Genomic DNA, 16,109 nt, shown 5'->3' with positions numbered 1-16,109 from the left:
GTTGGAAATAACTAAGTAGACTACGAACATGACAATGAACTGGAAACTTCAAAATTTTGATAACAAACTGACAAAGCTCAGGAATAAAACCAGGGAGCAAAGGTGGCCAGGGACAGCTCACCAGCTTCAGGTCAAAGAAATACGGCAAGCCAACGCTGTCAAAATTTAGGCTCATTTTTTTTTTTTTTTTTGGAAGATGAAGAATATGACAGAAAAGAGGATTAACCCTCCAGCTGTAATGATTTTAGATTACTGATGTCAAACTTAAACCCCTTCTGGCTGCTATCCTGCTGATTTCAAGTGAATACAAACCTAAATATAAACTGTATGGAAAATTGAGAATTGTGTTCAATAAATTCAGTCTAAGTTTGACCAAAGGGATATTTTAGCCAAATATGGTATTTTAAGTCAATATTGTTCATATTAATCATCTCTGAGTCTACAGAGTAAATACTTTTGAATATAAAGCAACATTTTAACAATTGTTCTTTGAAGATTTCCTGAACAGTACTGGGTGTTGTTGTACAAAACTGCATTTCCTGCTTTGATGTACTCGATTCAAATGTCTGTTCTGTAAAAAACAAAAGGAGAAGAGAAACGAGTTTTATTTTTAAATTGGATTTTCAGTAATAATATGTTTTACCTAAAGTAAAAAAAAAGAAAAGTTTATCTGTAGTTAGTTTTCCTTTACTATTTATTAGTTTTGTAGGATAAAAAATAAAATTCATCATATATCCAAACTTCCTTTTCATTGGAAAACAGACGAAAGTAAAGCGGGAAAAATTAAATTCCAAGATAAAATTTAATTGTTCAAATATTATTTCGAACTTTTTAAAAGTCTTGAATTAGTTTGTGTTTTTTTTAGCAACCAATATCATTCCTTGAAAATGTTTATATTATCTTTTTCTAGATTTAATAAAATAAAACAAAAAAAACAAATGAACATAGAATAAACAGAGAAATACATATTAAATGTCGTGTGAATACCATTTTAATTAACTTTCAAGGGTACAGAGCGCCCCCTTCTGGATATAGACTTCTGTTTACATTGAAACACAGCAGTTCATTAGAGGAAATAAACAGATTTATTATTGGAGCCATTCAATCAAAACAAGACAGACAAGTTTTCTTTTATTTTTTTAATGCTTTACCGACGTGTATAGCGATTGTCTGTGCACCGCACAATTACATTAGTACGTTATAAAACAACAAAAAAACAAAGCAAAAAATATCCAACATCACATAGATTTCTTCATGAATGCTGTAGAAAGTGTGAGGTCCTGTGCTGTGTCATACATTTCCGCTACATTTTCCTGTAAAGAGGTGAGTTTAGAGGCTGAGGAGCTCTTTTCATCTATGAGGGTAAAAAAATGTGCTAAAAATAAAATCTATAGTTAAAATAATAATGTTTATGGATTTGCTAATGGTGTAAAGTTAATGTGGATGTGATTAAACACTAAAAATTACATTCTTTCTACCAAAAAGTATGTATAAAATAAGTAAAAATGACAGCTAAATCCCAAAGAGGATTTTTACAATAAATAAAGTTAAAAGAAATGAACTTCTCAGAAAAAATGTTTTTCTATTCATTTTCAGCTTTTTAAGCCAATAATTCAGTTTTTTTTTTGTTGTTAGCCACATTTAGAAGGACGTTTTATGGAGACAAAATAGAAAAAAAAGAAGAAAACTTTTGAAAAGGGCTAGGATCATTCTGGACGGTGATGTTCAGGTTATATTGACATGCATACAAACTTCTCAGACTTTTTTTGTTTAGGGACGTCAAAAGCAATCTAACAATACCTGCCTTTAGCATTTTTCTTTTTTTTTGGGAGGGAGTTAAATTTAGGCACAAGGCGAGAGATCAGGCATTGTACGCTGATCAAAATTATGGCTGGAGTCCTTAAATGAAACGTAGAGGAAGGACCAAGGTGAATGGGTTAGATGCGAGTCCAAACAGAGAAATACTGTTTCATTGGTGGACGAATGATGATTAGGTACAGTATCGATGCGAGTGCTGGTTAACCGTTCAATCTTTAGAGAGTTTCTCAGTCTGTTAACCAGCAGTAGAGGTAAAGAGGGTCATCCTCAACCTGACTTGCTCATTTAGGAGTAAAACTACATCTATACGTACACAAAACCAGTAAAAAATGGTTCGATTCCTGCCGATTTGTAAGTTTGATCAGTCTAGACTTTTATTTTTAAGTTTATTTAAACAGAGTGAAAAAAAGTTTGAAATTGTTGAAAGTTCTGGTCTTGTCCGACAGCTTTTGTTGACTTCCCCATAACCTTCAGAGAAATACATGCTGACCATGACCATGACCTGTGTGGTGGTGGACACTAATCCTAATTGCATTTTTAACATTTAACACATGTGGATTTGAATCAGTGACAAAAACATGATTCCCTTCAATCAAGACTACTGGATCCTAGTAGCTGGAACAATGGCGTCCACCAAGATTCCTCTCCAAGCTATGTTTGAACTGAAGGTCTGAAGGTTTCCAAAAAGAACTTTGAAGAAATTATGGCCAAATGTGACCAAAGGAGATGGAAATCCATAAATTATATTAATCTGATTCCAAAGAGCTATCCAAGGAAGTCAGGGATGAGGTTGTGGATCTGCACATTGATTGAGTGATCTACAAGATTGTCACCAAGCATCTCTGTGGTACAAAGACAAAAAAGCCATAAGAATAAGTTGTTGGTTTTCCTTGGTCAGTGGCTACTCATAAGGTCTTTCCTCGTGGAGTTCGTTCAGGCAGTAAAGAATCAGATAGGAAAGATCTCACTGCACAAGTTGTAAGTTTGAACTGCAGATCTGAACGATCAGTGGAGAACTTTGAGAAAGTTATGGAAAGAGCTCCTAATCTGAGGCCACTACCTGTGCTAAAGACATGGACCTAAAGACAAGTCTACGATACCAATCTGATTCCAGGGACATGTCCAAGAAGATCAGAGGTGATGTTATGGATCACACAAAGCTGGATTTATCTATAAGATCACTACCAAGTAGCTTAGTGATACAAAGACAGTAAAAAAGTCAACAGGAAAAAAACTGTTGGCCTTTCTAAGTCACCAGCTTCACATAAGGCCTCTCCTTGTAGTTCATTCAAGTGGTAAAGAAGACCTCAAGGTAGCCGGAACCACCAAATCCTGCAAGATTCTTCTGCACAAGATGAAAGTTTGAACCGGGGTGTGAAAAATCAGAAGAGATCTCTGAGAAAGTTATGGCCAAATGTTAATAATATTAAACTCTATGACATAAACTCTCTAGCGTGAAGGAGACATGATTCCCTGGACCCCAGATCTCCATCAGAGACGTTCTGCTTTGAGGTGTTCTTCTAAGAAAAGCACTAGATTATGCCTTTTACCATCAAACCTTTGGTGAAAACCTCCAGACAAAAGATCATGGACAAAAAGAACCCACAATGTACCAGAAAGCATGAGATAGAAATTTGCACAGATCTTGAAGGTCCCACACCTAACCTGAAACTTACAGAAGAACTTAAGGGTTTAGAGTCCCAAACATGAATGAAATCTTCTCAATTGGACGCTAATACAATACAAAACAAAGTTTTACAACTGAGATGGGGTGGAATAGCAACATTTCTAGATATTTTTCATGATTGTTTTGCCTCTCCCTATACAAATAAACCTGCTGATAAACGTGTAGACTGATCAAAGGGCAAATGCTCAAATGAGCAAAACCAGAGGACTGAACCATTTTTCACTCACTGTAGTCAAGAAAAACCTTCAATTGACGATGATGATGTCTATGTCAGAGCAGTTACTCTCTTTCTATAGGTAGACTTCAGGTGGGACACCTCAAGTACAGCTTCAACGCCATGACCCGCTTTGTCATGATGGTGCGCTGATCGAATCTTGATGGAAAAATTAGCATAGAGTGGAACCCGAGGTCTTTCAGATTGATCAAGTATAAGGATTTCTGGACTGCTTCTTCTCAAAACAAATGTCCCAACTGAGAGTTAAGGAAGACAGTTCCGTGTGGGAGGACGTGCACGAGATTTCCGCGAAGCAGAAGTGTAGTGCGCCGGCTAAATGCGTGCGCGGCACATGCAATCTTTGCCCTGTGAGTGTATGTAACCTGTCCTCCAAACTTCAGGCCACTATTGAGCCCGTTTGGAGCTTGTTCGCCGAGCCACAACATAGTATTCATTTACAAAAATAGCTTCACAATATAGACTATTCATATGAGCACCAGCAGAGGCTGAGCACAGCCAGAGTTTTTTGGCTACATTCATAGTCAGGGCACGTGTGACGGGGCGGACACAGTGTTGACCTGTCACTCGAGGCTTTCACACACACACGCACACACACGTTTACACCAACCCAGAACTGCACACAACACCAGTTAAAAAAATATTCAACTTTTTTTTCTTTTTTAAACACTGAAAAACAGAAAGGTTCTCTAGAAAGCCCTCTCCACAGTAATAAAATAGTTCTCTAAAAACAGAAAAGTATGTGTTTTGAGGTGGCGGTGTGTCGGACGTCCGTCAAGCCGGCGTGGACCCTGTTCGACGATGCAGCGCGGGCTGTGAGGGCCAGGGCATGACTGGAATGTGGTCCGCTTTCTGCCCACTCCCTCCTTCCCTGGACATGGTTTCCCCTCCCCCTGTCACCTGGTTGGACGCCCATCAGCGTGAGCGCCGTTATTGCTATTGGAGTTGTGAGGTGGAGTTTACCCGGTTTCTCTCCTGCCTTTGTTTATCCCCACTCTGCTTTGGATTCAGTTCATGAAAAGACTTCTCTTTGGAACCAAAGGTGAGTCGGAGTTGTAATTACTTGTGGGTCCAACTCACCACTAAACTGCCAGTCCCTCACTTTAGAAGTAGTCGGATCTGATCCAAAAGTAAAAACTGGTTGAAATTACTGATGTACTTGGTCACACTCCAGACCTTGAACTGCCTCTTTTTCCTAAACATCCAACACTCTTCCAGTTTCTAATTGATTTGAAGCAACTGATGCAAGAAACCAGCGGCAACTCCGACAAGATAATAACTGTTCCACATCCTCGACAAAACATGGCTGCATTTTGCCAGATGTCAGTAAGAGTTCTCCGCAGTAGGTGGTATTTAAAGGAGTGTCTTAGGCGATTTAGACTACACTTCTCTCTACATCTGACGAAATCCTCCTTTATGACCAGAGATGTCCTTTAGGTTTGGTTTGATTGGCCAAAGAAATTTCTAGCTTTTGGTTTGGTTTAACCTCTAGTGAACAAACTACCTTCACACTGGTATGACTGCTCCTGGTATGAGGTAAATATTCTATGAAACTTCCAAGACCAAAATGAGGAAAAAAAAAAGAAAAAGAAAAAAAAGAGAAAAAAAGGGAAAAAACAGAAAAAAGAAAAAAAGGAGGAAAAAGGGGGAAAAAGGAAAAAAAGAAAAATGAAGAAAAAAGGGAAAAAAAGAATAAAAAAAGAAAAAAAAGAAAAAAGAAAAAAGGAGGAAAAGGGGAAAAAAGGGAAAAATGAAGAAAAATGAAGAAAAAAAGGGAAAAAAAGAAAAAAAGAAGGAAAAAGGGGAAAAAAGGGAAAAAATAGAAAAAAAGAAAAAAAGAAAAAAAGAAAAAAGAGAAAAAAAGAAAAAAGAAGAAAAAAAGAAAAAAGGGAAAAAAAAGAAAAAAAAGAAAAAGAAAAAAAAAGAAAAAGAAAAAAAGGAAAAAAAAAAGAGGAAAAGCTGTGCCTTTGCATTTGTCTCTGACAAACTTCTTCCCCTCCCTACTACACCAGTCGGAGAGCTGTCCACTTGACAAACTCTTTGGTTGACTTCTACTCTTTTGTCTACAGGACTGTCCACCTGCGATCAAACATAGACCCTCATTAAGGTGTACTGGAGATCTAGTTTGATCCCCAGCAGAATTTAGGAAGGCTTTCACACCTGCAAATTGTATGGTTTCTATTGGGCCAACACGGAAACCTAACAAAAAAAAGTAAACCGTCACAACTTACTCTACCATGTACTATGGTCTTTTGATAAAATGAATGTTTGAAAAGCAGCAGAACTTCAGTTTTTCTCCAAAAAAACCATGGAGGTGGGTAAATGTAAACCTGACGGACTCATCAGAGCAGGATGAGATCCTGGGAGTGTTTTTTTTTTTTGTATACTTGCTGATTTTGAAGCACTGAAGGATAAACAAAGGCGAGGACTAGCCAGTGAAAGCTGCATTCAATGACACAAAGGTTTGTTTTGGTGCAGGTCGTACGCCTCAGTCGGCACTCGTGAACTTTTGTGCCACGAATGAAGCCCAGTAGGCTTCCTGAAGTAGTGACGGTGGATTGTGTGGAGTAGCAGCTAATCGATCGGGCCCTGGAAGATTAGTCGTGTCCAGCCTGGTGTGCTGAGGGCCGCCGAGCAAAAGGGGCACACGGGTCTGAAGGCGTGCGTCCCATGGGGCAGTGAAATTTCTGCCCAGTACCTGGCTGTCCTCTCTGAGCAGACGTGGCCGCACGGAACAAAACCATGAGTTGGCGGTCCTGCATCCAAGTAGACGGCGGGCTCGGAGCCCAGCCACAGTGGCACATAAGGGCCCTCGCTCCTGCACAGGGGACACTCTCGCCGGGGCGCCACACCCTCGCCCCTCCTCTGCTCCCCTTCCGATCTCTGGCCCCAGTCGTGGCGTCCGTGCACGTGGCCGCAGCTGAGGTAGACCCAGGGCTGTCGCTCTTCAAGGCTGCAAGGAAACGTCCCAAATTTAATGGAACACAAGCAAAATGGTGAAAGACACATTTCTACAGGACATGCTGCCCCACCTGTGGCTGCGTGGCAGGCTGGGGAAAGCCAGCGTGCTGAGCCCTACGGGACACTGGGGGCGGGAGGCATTGAGCTCCTGACGAAGTGCCTCCAAGTGGCGCAGAGTGGGAGCACGCATAAGCCCTTCTCCTGTACGCCACAGGAGCGTGGCACCACATAGATCCACCAGGGAGCCATCACGCAAGGCGCTGCTTTCACCCTCCGCCTGCAAATTCCGTAGAGACAGACACACTGGAGCTAAAGTAGAGCCCTAACAGCCCTGTAGGAAAGGCTGCCAACTCACCAGTTTGCCCCGGGTGGGTCCAGACCGAGTTTCCCGCAGAGCATAAACATCTCCACAAACCGAGATCTCCCTCCACAAACCCTGCTTGGGGTCGTCTGGAAACCCCTCTGGGTGCATGACAAGCACCCCGTTGGTGGTCAGACCATCCATGTGTCCATCAGGGTTTTTCCATTTAGTTGCCTTCTCCTGGGGAAAGAAGACAAGACACAAAGCTTATTTGCATAGTGTTGTTTCCAGTTAAACTACAATTAATGGTGAAGTACAGTCATCTTTTCTGTCAGTCATGCAGCACGTTGTGCTCACCCCTAGGAAGATGTTTTTGGAGGAATCAAAGCCTGCAGCATAGATGCGAGCGGTGTAAGGGGGGCTGCGCTCGCACACCACTCTGCAGGCAAACCGTGAGATGGTGCTGGGTGCGATGGATGGGTCCTCCACCTCTTTTGACCCTCCAGAGGTGTCGGTCACCACAAAGTCAATTGGGCTTTCTGTGGAGCGTCCGATCTGCAAGAACAGGAAGTGGAACTCTTAGAGGTAAGGCCCAACCCCTCCTTCGCAAAACCAGCACCAAGTGAACTTTTGAGGAACTGCAACCTTTGGTGCACCCTTGAACCAACTTGCTAGCATACTTAGACATCTAGTAATTACTTGGTGAACTGCAATATCTTTTGCTTTTAACAGGTACAAAAAAAGAGCTCTTAATTCTATTCCATAAAAATGTTTCTTCAAAGTTTTCAGAATGCAATAATTTAGACCAGTTTTAAAGAGTTTGGATGTGTGCTTGTTTGAGTCCTGGTGTGAACCAAGTAGTCTCTTGGCATTGTACTACAATATCTTCAGGCGGTTCGATGGATGGTTGGATCTCCCATTACCTGGAACATGTCTGTGTTGTCATCATGGCAATATTCCACCACCACCGTCTGGTTGCGCGACAAAGTAAAAGAGATGCTGTGCTGACCCCTGCTGTGGACCGCCTGTAAGAACATCAGGAACAACATTTAGAGCATGTTCCATCTTGATTAAGGCGGTAGCATAAACCATGGTGGTGTTAAATCTTCTGTGACTCATTAGAGGAACACAACAAAAGAATTGCAGTAACCACACACAGACCTTGCTGTCCTGCGGCGTGTTGAGGATGTGCACAGCACTGGGTTTGACGCCATTAGCTTTGGCCCTTCTGTAAAGAGCAAAACGGCTCTTGCGGCGGCCGCGGTCTCCATTCGGCAGAGATCCATTGTATCTAGTTAAATGGAGCCAAAAACAGACGAAAGAACATCTTATTTCTAAAAAACAAAACAACTTTCTTTACCAAACACTTGTGCTGTAATAAGCCCCTTTGAGGGTTTATAATAAAACTTCAAATATGGGAGTCTAATCTGTTAAGTCTCCGAATTAAGAATTATTCCAAACGAAAAGGAAAAAGCGTCGGCTGAATTGAGTATAGTTTGTTCACGCAGATGGAGGGATTTAATTAAAACACAGAAAATCAGCTGAAAATTTGAAAAATTGATAACCCTCACAAGTAACAACTGGTAGATTTCTAACCCCTACCTTTAGAACAGAGGTCTCAAACTGGCGCCCCCCGCCTTAATATGAAAGGTCAATGTCTACTAAGAAATGTATTCTGCATGTCCATGCTTCTTTGTCAATAGCTTTGTATTTGCTTTGTGATGGTTCAAGTTGTTTTGTGTTTAAAACTTTGCATTTGCTTTTGTCGTTGGATCTGATCGTCAGAAAAGTCCTTAGCAACAGTTGCTAGCATTTTTAGCTCCTATCGTTTCACAGAACATGCAGAAGATATTGCTTAGTAGTACATAGACATGAACAAATGTTCAATAAACGTGTTCAGTAGACAAAGACAATGGACCAAAAACATAAACAGTGGATGCAAACGAATATTTTTGGCACAAATGGAACCGCATACAGCCAACCCTCAGCCTTCAGTGAAGGTAAATCAAGTTTATGAACCCCGCTTTAGGACCTAGAGAGGGTTGTTGCAGGTCATTGGACCAACGTGAGGTTTTCTACTAAAATTAATCCATAAAATCTGATTGTTTTGAGCCCTATTATGTCGTTCTTCCCTAACAAAGTATATTTCTGTGAAGCTTTGGACAAAAACACGCATGTTTTTTGGTAAGGTTTTGCATGTATGATTTGAAACATGAAGGTCGAGTCTTGTTTGATCGATTCAAGTAGATTCAAGCTTAGATCCAGCCTGTGAGGGTCTAAACAGCAAATACATCACTCAAGAGACTAAGAATGAAACAAGACAAGAACAATGAATGACAAGTTGAGAATAAAAAGCTGGAGCTCCAAAGAGAGGGTCAAAATAGTAGCAACTCCTCAAGGTGCAGCTGTGGACGCTTGTGGTCCTCACCACACATGAGCTCAGCATCAAATATTTACTGCTTCTGCTACTCAAAGCTGTTTATTTGGTTCAGTATGACTCAGCCACCATACAGCAGCCCTAAAGGCAGACAAGACGACCACAGACAGGTAAGGACATTTACAGGCAGGTGTGAGGGGCATGAAAAGCCCACTGTAACCCAGGATGACAGCCCACCCAAGCAAAGATCATAGGAGCAGTAAAAAAGCTGCTCTTTAAAGTATGGACACCATATGACTGTCACTATTCCACTTTCCTACATTTACCAAATTTTTCAAGCCATTAAGCGCACTTAAAATTCTTTAATGTTCAGTTCAGAACTCTTGTGTGGATTCTAGTTGTGCTTATTGACCAGAAAACAATTTTCTGTTGTACACAGTGCTCAAAGATCAGTCAAAATGCTTTTGTATGACTTTGGTGTACTACAAAGCTGCACTGTGCTTAATATATGGCAGCATAATGTAGTCAGGAACCTGATGGAGTGATACATACTGTGTGCTTCAACATAAGGAACTGAAAAAGTGAGAGTAGTACTGTTTTGTAGTTTGTGCGTTACAACTGAACAAGGTTGAGTCATTGTCAAAAGGTTTGACTCATCTGTCGTGATGTACTTTCTGCAAACGCTGCTTATTGCAGATAAAAAGGCAAACAACGCAGTTCACTAGAAAAAGTTCCCATCAACTCAACTGACCAATTACCGTTTTTCCAACACATTCTCACTCCCAACTTGTCACATATTGTCGTTTGGTTAAGGACCCTTCCGCGTCACTTTTTGATGCTTTGAGTGTCCCCAACTAGTCGTTTGTTTGACGGGATGGCTATTCGTTAAATTAAGGGTCCGCAACCCTCTGTACGCTGTACCACACGCAGACTGGTCCTTGGGAGACGGCCAGTACTGGTACCCTAACCCAGCACCAGACCCAAACCAGTACCAGGCTAGGGTACCGGTACTGGCTTAGGGTACTGTGTTCTGCGACGTATTACTAGACCAATTCCAATTAGTGGCCTGGAGGTTGGCGACAAACATGATTTAATGGGAACAGCCAGAACGTCAAAAAACAAAAAACGATGAGTTGGGGACACCCAAAGACGCGGTGGGGTCCTTAATCAAACGACAATATGTGACAAGTTGGGATTCAGAATGTGTTGTCTTTCTGGTTAATTCGGTCATCAAATTATCTAACTTTTTTTGCTTAATGTGCCCCATAAACCTGTGTGTTTTATCTATGAAGTTAGACCACTCATCCTCCATTTATTTACATCACGCCCTATAATCCAGCCGCCTCATAGTTCAAAAAATATGGCACGCAAATTGACAAAGGAAATGTGATTGTAAATTCTGCTCTATGTGAGAGTCCATATTTGATTTATTTTAAAGAGTCTTTACTTGGCAAACAACACAGTCCTAACGGTTGTAGCGTTGTCTTACCCAATGTGAGAATGAATGTGTCTGCAAAATAAACACCATGTTTCTGCTGTCCTCCCTAATACTCTGCAAGGAAAACACTACTGTTGCCCTAAATTTTCAACACTTCTGGAATCTTTGGCAACTTCTTCTTTCTGCATTTTGCTTACGGATCAACAGATGTAAGTAAGATTACAAAGTCTATTCACATTCCAAAAAATAATAAGAAAATTAACATATTAATTATTGTAGTGTTTATGTTGGAATGGGTCTTTAAAGGAAGACAGGTTTGAAGAAAATTAATCTTACATTTGCATTTCCGACTATTTCTTTATGCAAATCTTTGTGAATCTGGAGTAGTTAAAAAAAATGTAGTTTGAAAAAGATCGTATTTGCGGTGTTAAAAAGGCACTGGAGGGAGCCACAAATTCCCAGTTCTGCTCCATTCTGATGCATCCACTTGTAGACAAATAGACCAATATACAGTACATCTTTGTTTCCCTCATTTGGATAGCTCCGATATTTCTCGTCATTTTGTTTAACCGATAATGTTAGGTTGAGAGTGCAAGAGGCTGTAAACTATTAAAATAGTCAAAAACTAATTTTATAGTTGATTAGTCGTTACTTTATATTATATGGAGTCAGAGTGTAGTAAAGTTGAAAGTTATAATGGCATTCTGTTAGCTTTTTGGACTATTTTGGCATTTATTAAGGTGCTTCAGGTTAATTTGGAGTTTAGCTAATATTTCAGCTACGTGCTAGCTGTGTGGCTAATTTAGGCTTTTTTCAGTTTTTTAGGCTGATTATGGATTTAACTAATATTTTAGATCGCCATCAGCTTCAGCGTTTTCAGCTATTAGCTTCAGTGTTTTTAGCTATTAGCTTCAGTGATTTCAGCCATCAATTTCAGCATCTTCAACTATCAGCACTAGCATCTTAGCGGCCAAATTCAGGTAACAGCATTCACACTAGCATTATCACAGGCAATGCTATATACATAGTTTTTGGTTAGTTTAAAGCTACCAATGATTAAGATGTGTGTTTTACATCCCAATTGGACGACTAATCGGAAAAATAAAAAAAATAAAAAAAATTGGTGATTAGTCAACTATTAAAATAATCGTTTGTGGCAGCACTACTGTAAACTAACAGAAACACTTGTAAAATGAGAGCTCCCAGTTATGAGTGACAGGAAGGGGTAGGGCGGGATTGCTCTGTGCCACTGATCCCGCCCACAACCCAGAGGCGAATTCTAATGAACTACTGTTTCTCAGTAGAAAACGGGTCTTTAGACCAGGGTTTTAAAGATTGGTAAAAAAGATATTTCTCAGATTTTAGATTTGCTTTTTGGGTTGCTAGTTGAAACATATGTAGAATTTGAACTTCTTCAATTATTTCTTCTGTCCTTTCTGGTTCAAAGCACCAGAGGCAGATGGTTGACCTTGGTAAGCCCCTTTCTACGGGAAGTTTCTTCTCATCAGCTCAACCGCTAGTTCCTTAACTGGACGATTATTTTATTAAAACAGAAAATTTCTGTTCAGTTATTTGCAGGGCACTCCACAACTCCTCCAAGAATGATGTCATCCTCCACATGTTGGCTGAGCTAAATATAACTCCTGTTAGTGACTCTGATGTAGAGCAGCCTGACAGCTCTGCTTATTGTGATGTGATGCGAGCTGGTTGCATCTTATTTTTGCTAAATGCGATCCAAACGACTGCAGAGGGCTTTCTTTTTGGCTCTGATCTTGAGGCTGAAAGCGGACCTTCTCTACTCAACAGTCAGATCGGCAGCAGGAAGCCAGCATTGTGATGCGTGCTGGCCGACGCCTCCTCGCTGCTGCACACAGAGGTGGAGGGGAAGCAGCTGGGGAGGGGGGCTGTGGGGCAGTTATGTTTGGGGCACTCAGGAAGCTCCGCCGGGTGAGATAGAGGCCTGCGGAAAGGGCAGCTGGAAAACGGCGTGGAGGCTGCCCCGCTGATGGTCCTGGTGGCTCCGATGGGGCATGAATTGGTAATAATTGTCACGTTCAGGGAACTTAAGCGAGGCAGATGCTGTTCTGTGATTTTCTGCAGCAGAGTGACATCACTCTCAGCTTTACTATCGAATATTTCCCATGATCCCTCTGCACACTGAACATAAACTAGTACCAAAAGCACCTCTTAAGCATGTGGGATGAAACCAAGATATGGTTGTGGGGGTGAGGATAATTGCTGGAGATAGCGGATTCAAGTGGAGGAAGATGGGGAGGGGGGTTTACAGTGCTGATGGAGCTGAAATGAAGAAGAAAAAAAAATGTTTGTGAAACGCTCCAGTGGTCTCAGGCGGAGAGACTTACCCCAGAACGACCAGCTCGCCGTATTTCACCGGGTCTTTAACGGGAACCTCGTCGTCTCCGTCGCGTTTCGGCGAATTCATCAGACTTGGACCGCTCCAGACGGGAAGGGAAACGCGTCGGCTGAATTCAATGAGATTAAAACAATGCAAATAGATGGGGGGATGCGGAGCGTCTAAAGCACTTGTTCAAACTTTCCAAACACTTGGGTAAAGTTCTTGCAGACTCGTCGGGTTTGGGTTTTTGGTAGTAATCCCGAGAAGGAGCATCTTTCGACGGGTTTGAGGAGGCGGGAAGCCCGTTAGTGTGGCGGAGGAGCTGTTTCACAGCACAGGGTCCAACATGGACTAATGGCAGGGAGTAGGGCATACCATTATTTTAGAGGGGGAGGTGGACAGTCACGTTGTGCATCCTAGGGATAACCAAATCGAATAAATACCAAGTAATTTTCTGTACATGTATGAATTAAGCGCGAGAGCATTTTTACATAATTTTAAAAGCTATATTTAAAAGTTAAACTATGACAAATCATCAATGAGAGCTCCCCTGAGAAAGTCAAATGGATTAATCCATGACGAGAGTGTTTCAGTTCACAGAAACACAACAGAATGAAAGATTTTACATTTGGACTTCAAAGCAGGATTGTCGAGGTAACATAAGGTTTGATGTTTCTTTTATTTACATATTCATTTCTTTTAAAATACGAATATCAATCCATTAAATCATCTCGTGGCTTTCAAGTCTTGCGTCATGGGAAGGGGGTGGAGAAAAGATTAAATATGGGTGAGGGGGCTCCCACTTCTCTCCATTTTTTTTTCCTGTCAGGAGGAGCTGAAATTGAAAATAAAAATCAAACTGGAGTCTGATTGATGTTGTTTAACCCTTTTTATTCACAATATTCTGTGTTCCATCACATCAAAGGAATCACACGTGGGTGTGTTTATGGTCTTTAGGCCATTCTCACTGAAGACAACATTAATTCCTGTTTGAATTCACTTTAAAATTCAAAGTAGATGCAAATATGTCAGTACGCAAAGTAACTTTTAGGTAGCTCATTTTAAAATAAGGTCAGCTGAGTTCAATAGAAATGATATAGTTCTATAAAAAAGAGTCATAGTCTGATTCTAGAAGCTATTTTCACCGATGTATTTAGATTTAATATCCCTAATAGTAGATGAGGTTTTATTTATATAAAAACTTTTTAAAATGTATTTTCAATGTGAAAATGCACACAGATGAGAGCTTTAGATTGGCACCAAATCGAAGACAAGATTCAACAGTCCTATTTTCACAGGATGGAAGTCAGCACCGAACTTATTCAAAATTTGTGGTAAAGCCTTAGGGTGCAATGTAAATATATATTTTTTAAAAGCGTCTGAATTTAAAGAAAAAACAAAACTTTCATTACAACCACCAAAAATCTGAAATAATCAGATTGTTTTCAGTTCAAGACCATCTCAAAAGAAAGTCATTTTACTCAAGTATAGAAAACTTGAATATGTTTTTCGTTGAAATGTACCCAATTGGGGTCACACATTTATATTCATATCTACCACTTTTATCATGGTCTCTAAATAGATAGCCTTGTGAGGTTGGTAATGTTTGCCAATAATTCATAACTCACGACAAAACATGTTTTGATAGAGCGTGATATCAATAACAGGGGATGAACTATCAATTTTTGTAAATATGGTGCACCAGTTTATAGAGTGCATCAAGCTCAAAAAAACGAATGACTACACTACCTAAAAAACATTTAGGCCCCAATGACAGGTGATTGGTCTGAAAAGTAGATGGATTTTTTTTGGCCTCTTTTGTCTGCAATAAGCAGCCTTTGCAGAGACTGCAACGCAACAAATAAGTCAAACCTTTTTGACAATGATGCACAAAAATGTTTACTTGTAACACATTAAATGTACTCACCACTCTGCCAGACTCCTGACTACACAGCAAATGCCAAAGTTATTTTTTCAGAGTTTGGGTATACAGAGTCCTTTTTTCAACACTATAGAGTTAATTAAAAACTAATTACACTTTTTAGTGTCCAACAGATAAACTTTGCAGTGTTGTGTAGGACTCACTCTCTTGTACTGTTCCATTAAACCGTTTGCACATGGATCCTAACATCTCAGCCTCTTCGTCACAGTACCAATTTACACTGCCTAATTTCCTGTGTATATCACCCATAGGGCTCCAACATTAAATCAAGTGGTACGTCTTTGTAGTTGAGCAAAATTGTACTAAAACACTTATAAATATTTTTTTTTTATCTCATGTTCCAGATCAGTAAGTGCAACCAGAATTCACACATAAAGAGCATTTTGGATTTTTGAGAAAATTAAAAGAATTTAAGTGCGCAAAAAATATTAATTTGTGTTGTGTTTTTACTCATGGCGGGAGTGTTGCAGCGGTAGGGCAGTTGACTCCTGATCGGAAGCGGGCGGGTTCGATTCCTGCCTTGTGTCGAAGTGTCCTTGGGCAAGACACTGAGCCCCGAATTGCCTCTGGTATTTATTTAATCAGAAGAAAATGAACAAGGATCTCGATGTGAAGTATCTAAACTGAGGCTACTAGGTTCTACGAAATGAACAAATTTTAACCTTTCTTTCATTGCTCCCTGACAGAAAAAAAAGGCTACAGAATCTTTTTGAGCTCTAACCAAAACTTCCTCTTGTCAGTTTGTTTTGCAGTATCATTACCTTTATTTGAAACAGCAACCTTATTTGCAGTGTGACAGCTTACTGTAACATGTTGCTGCTTGTTTGCTGGAGATGGCACTAGGGCGCTGTTCTGCCATAGTTTGCTAAAAGCAAATTACTATGCAATTACATCATTAGTCGTTCTTTAACCAGTCTGAGCCTTGACATTTAAATACATTTTTTGTTAAACTCAGAACAAAACAAAATATTTTACTTTTAACCAGATATAGTAGGTT

At 40.3% G+C, this 16,109-nt stretch overlaps 1 protein-coding gene across 1 annotated transcript; it reads right to left on the bottom strand.

Moving 5' to 3' along the window:
* Nucleotides 1-5,587: 5,587 nt before the first annotated feature.
* Nucleotides 5,588-13,498, bottom strand: LOC112157790 (E3 ubiquitin-protein ligase pellino homolog 2). The gene is made up of 7 exons (XM_024290800.2): nucleotides 13,178-13,498; nucleotides 8,161-8,290; nucleotides 7,923-8,024; nucleotides 7,357-7,554; nucleotides 7,054-7,239; nucleotides 6,770-6,975; nucleotides 5,588-6,690 (listed from the first exon to the last, which is right to left on the bottom strand). The coding sequence occupies exons 1-7, from the start codon at nucleotides 13,255-13,257 to the stop codon at nucleotides 6,312-6,314; spliced, it is 1,281 nt and encodes a 426-aa protein (XP_024146568.1). The 5' UTR covers nucleotides 13,258-13,498; the 3' UTR covers nucleotides 5,588-6,311.
* Nucleotides 13,499-16,109: the final 2,611 nt, after the last annotated feature.

Source organism: Oryzias melastigma, linkage group LG24 (assembly GCF_002922805.2).
Source record: "Oryzias melastigma strain HK-1 linkage group LG24, ASM292280v2, whole genome shotgun sequence".
NCBI classification, from domain to species: domain Eukaryota; kingdom Metazoa; phylum Chordata; class Actinopteri; order Beloniformes; family Adrianichthyidae; genus Oryzias; species Oryzias melastigma.
Note: the sequence above shows the minus strand (reverse complement) of the source record. Positions and strands in the feature narration are given on the sequence as shown.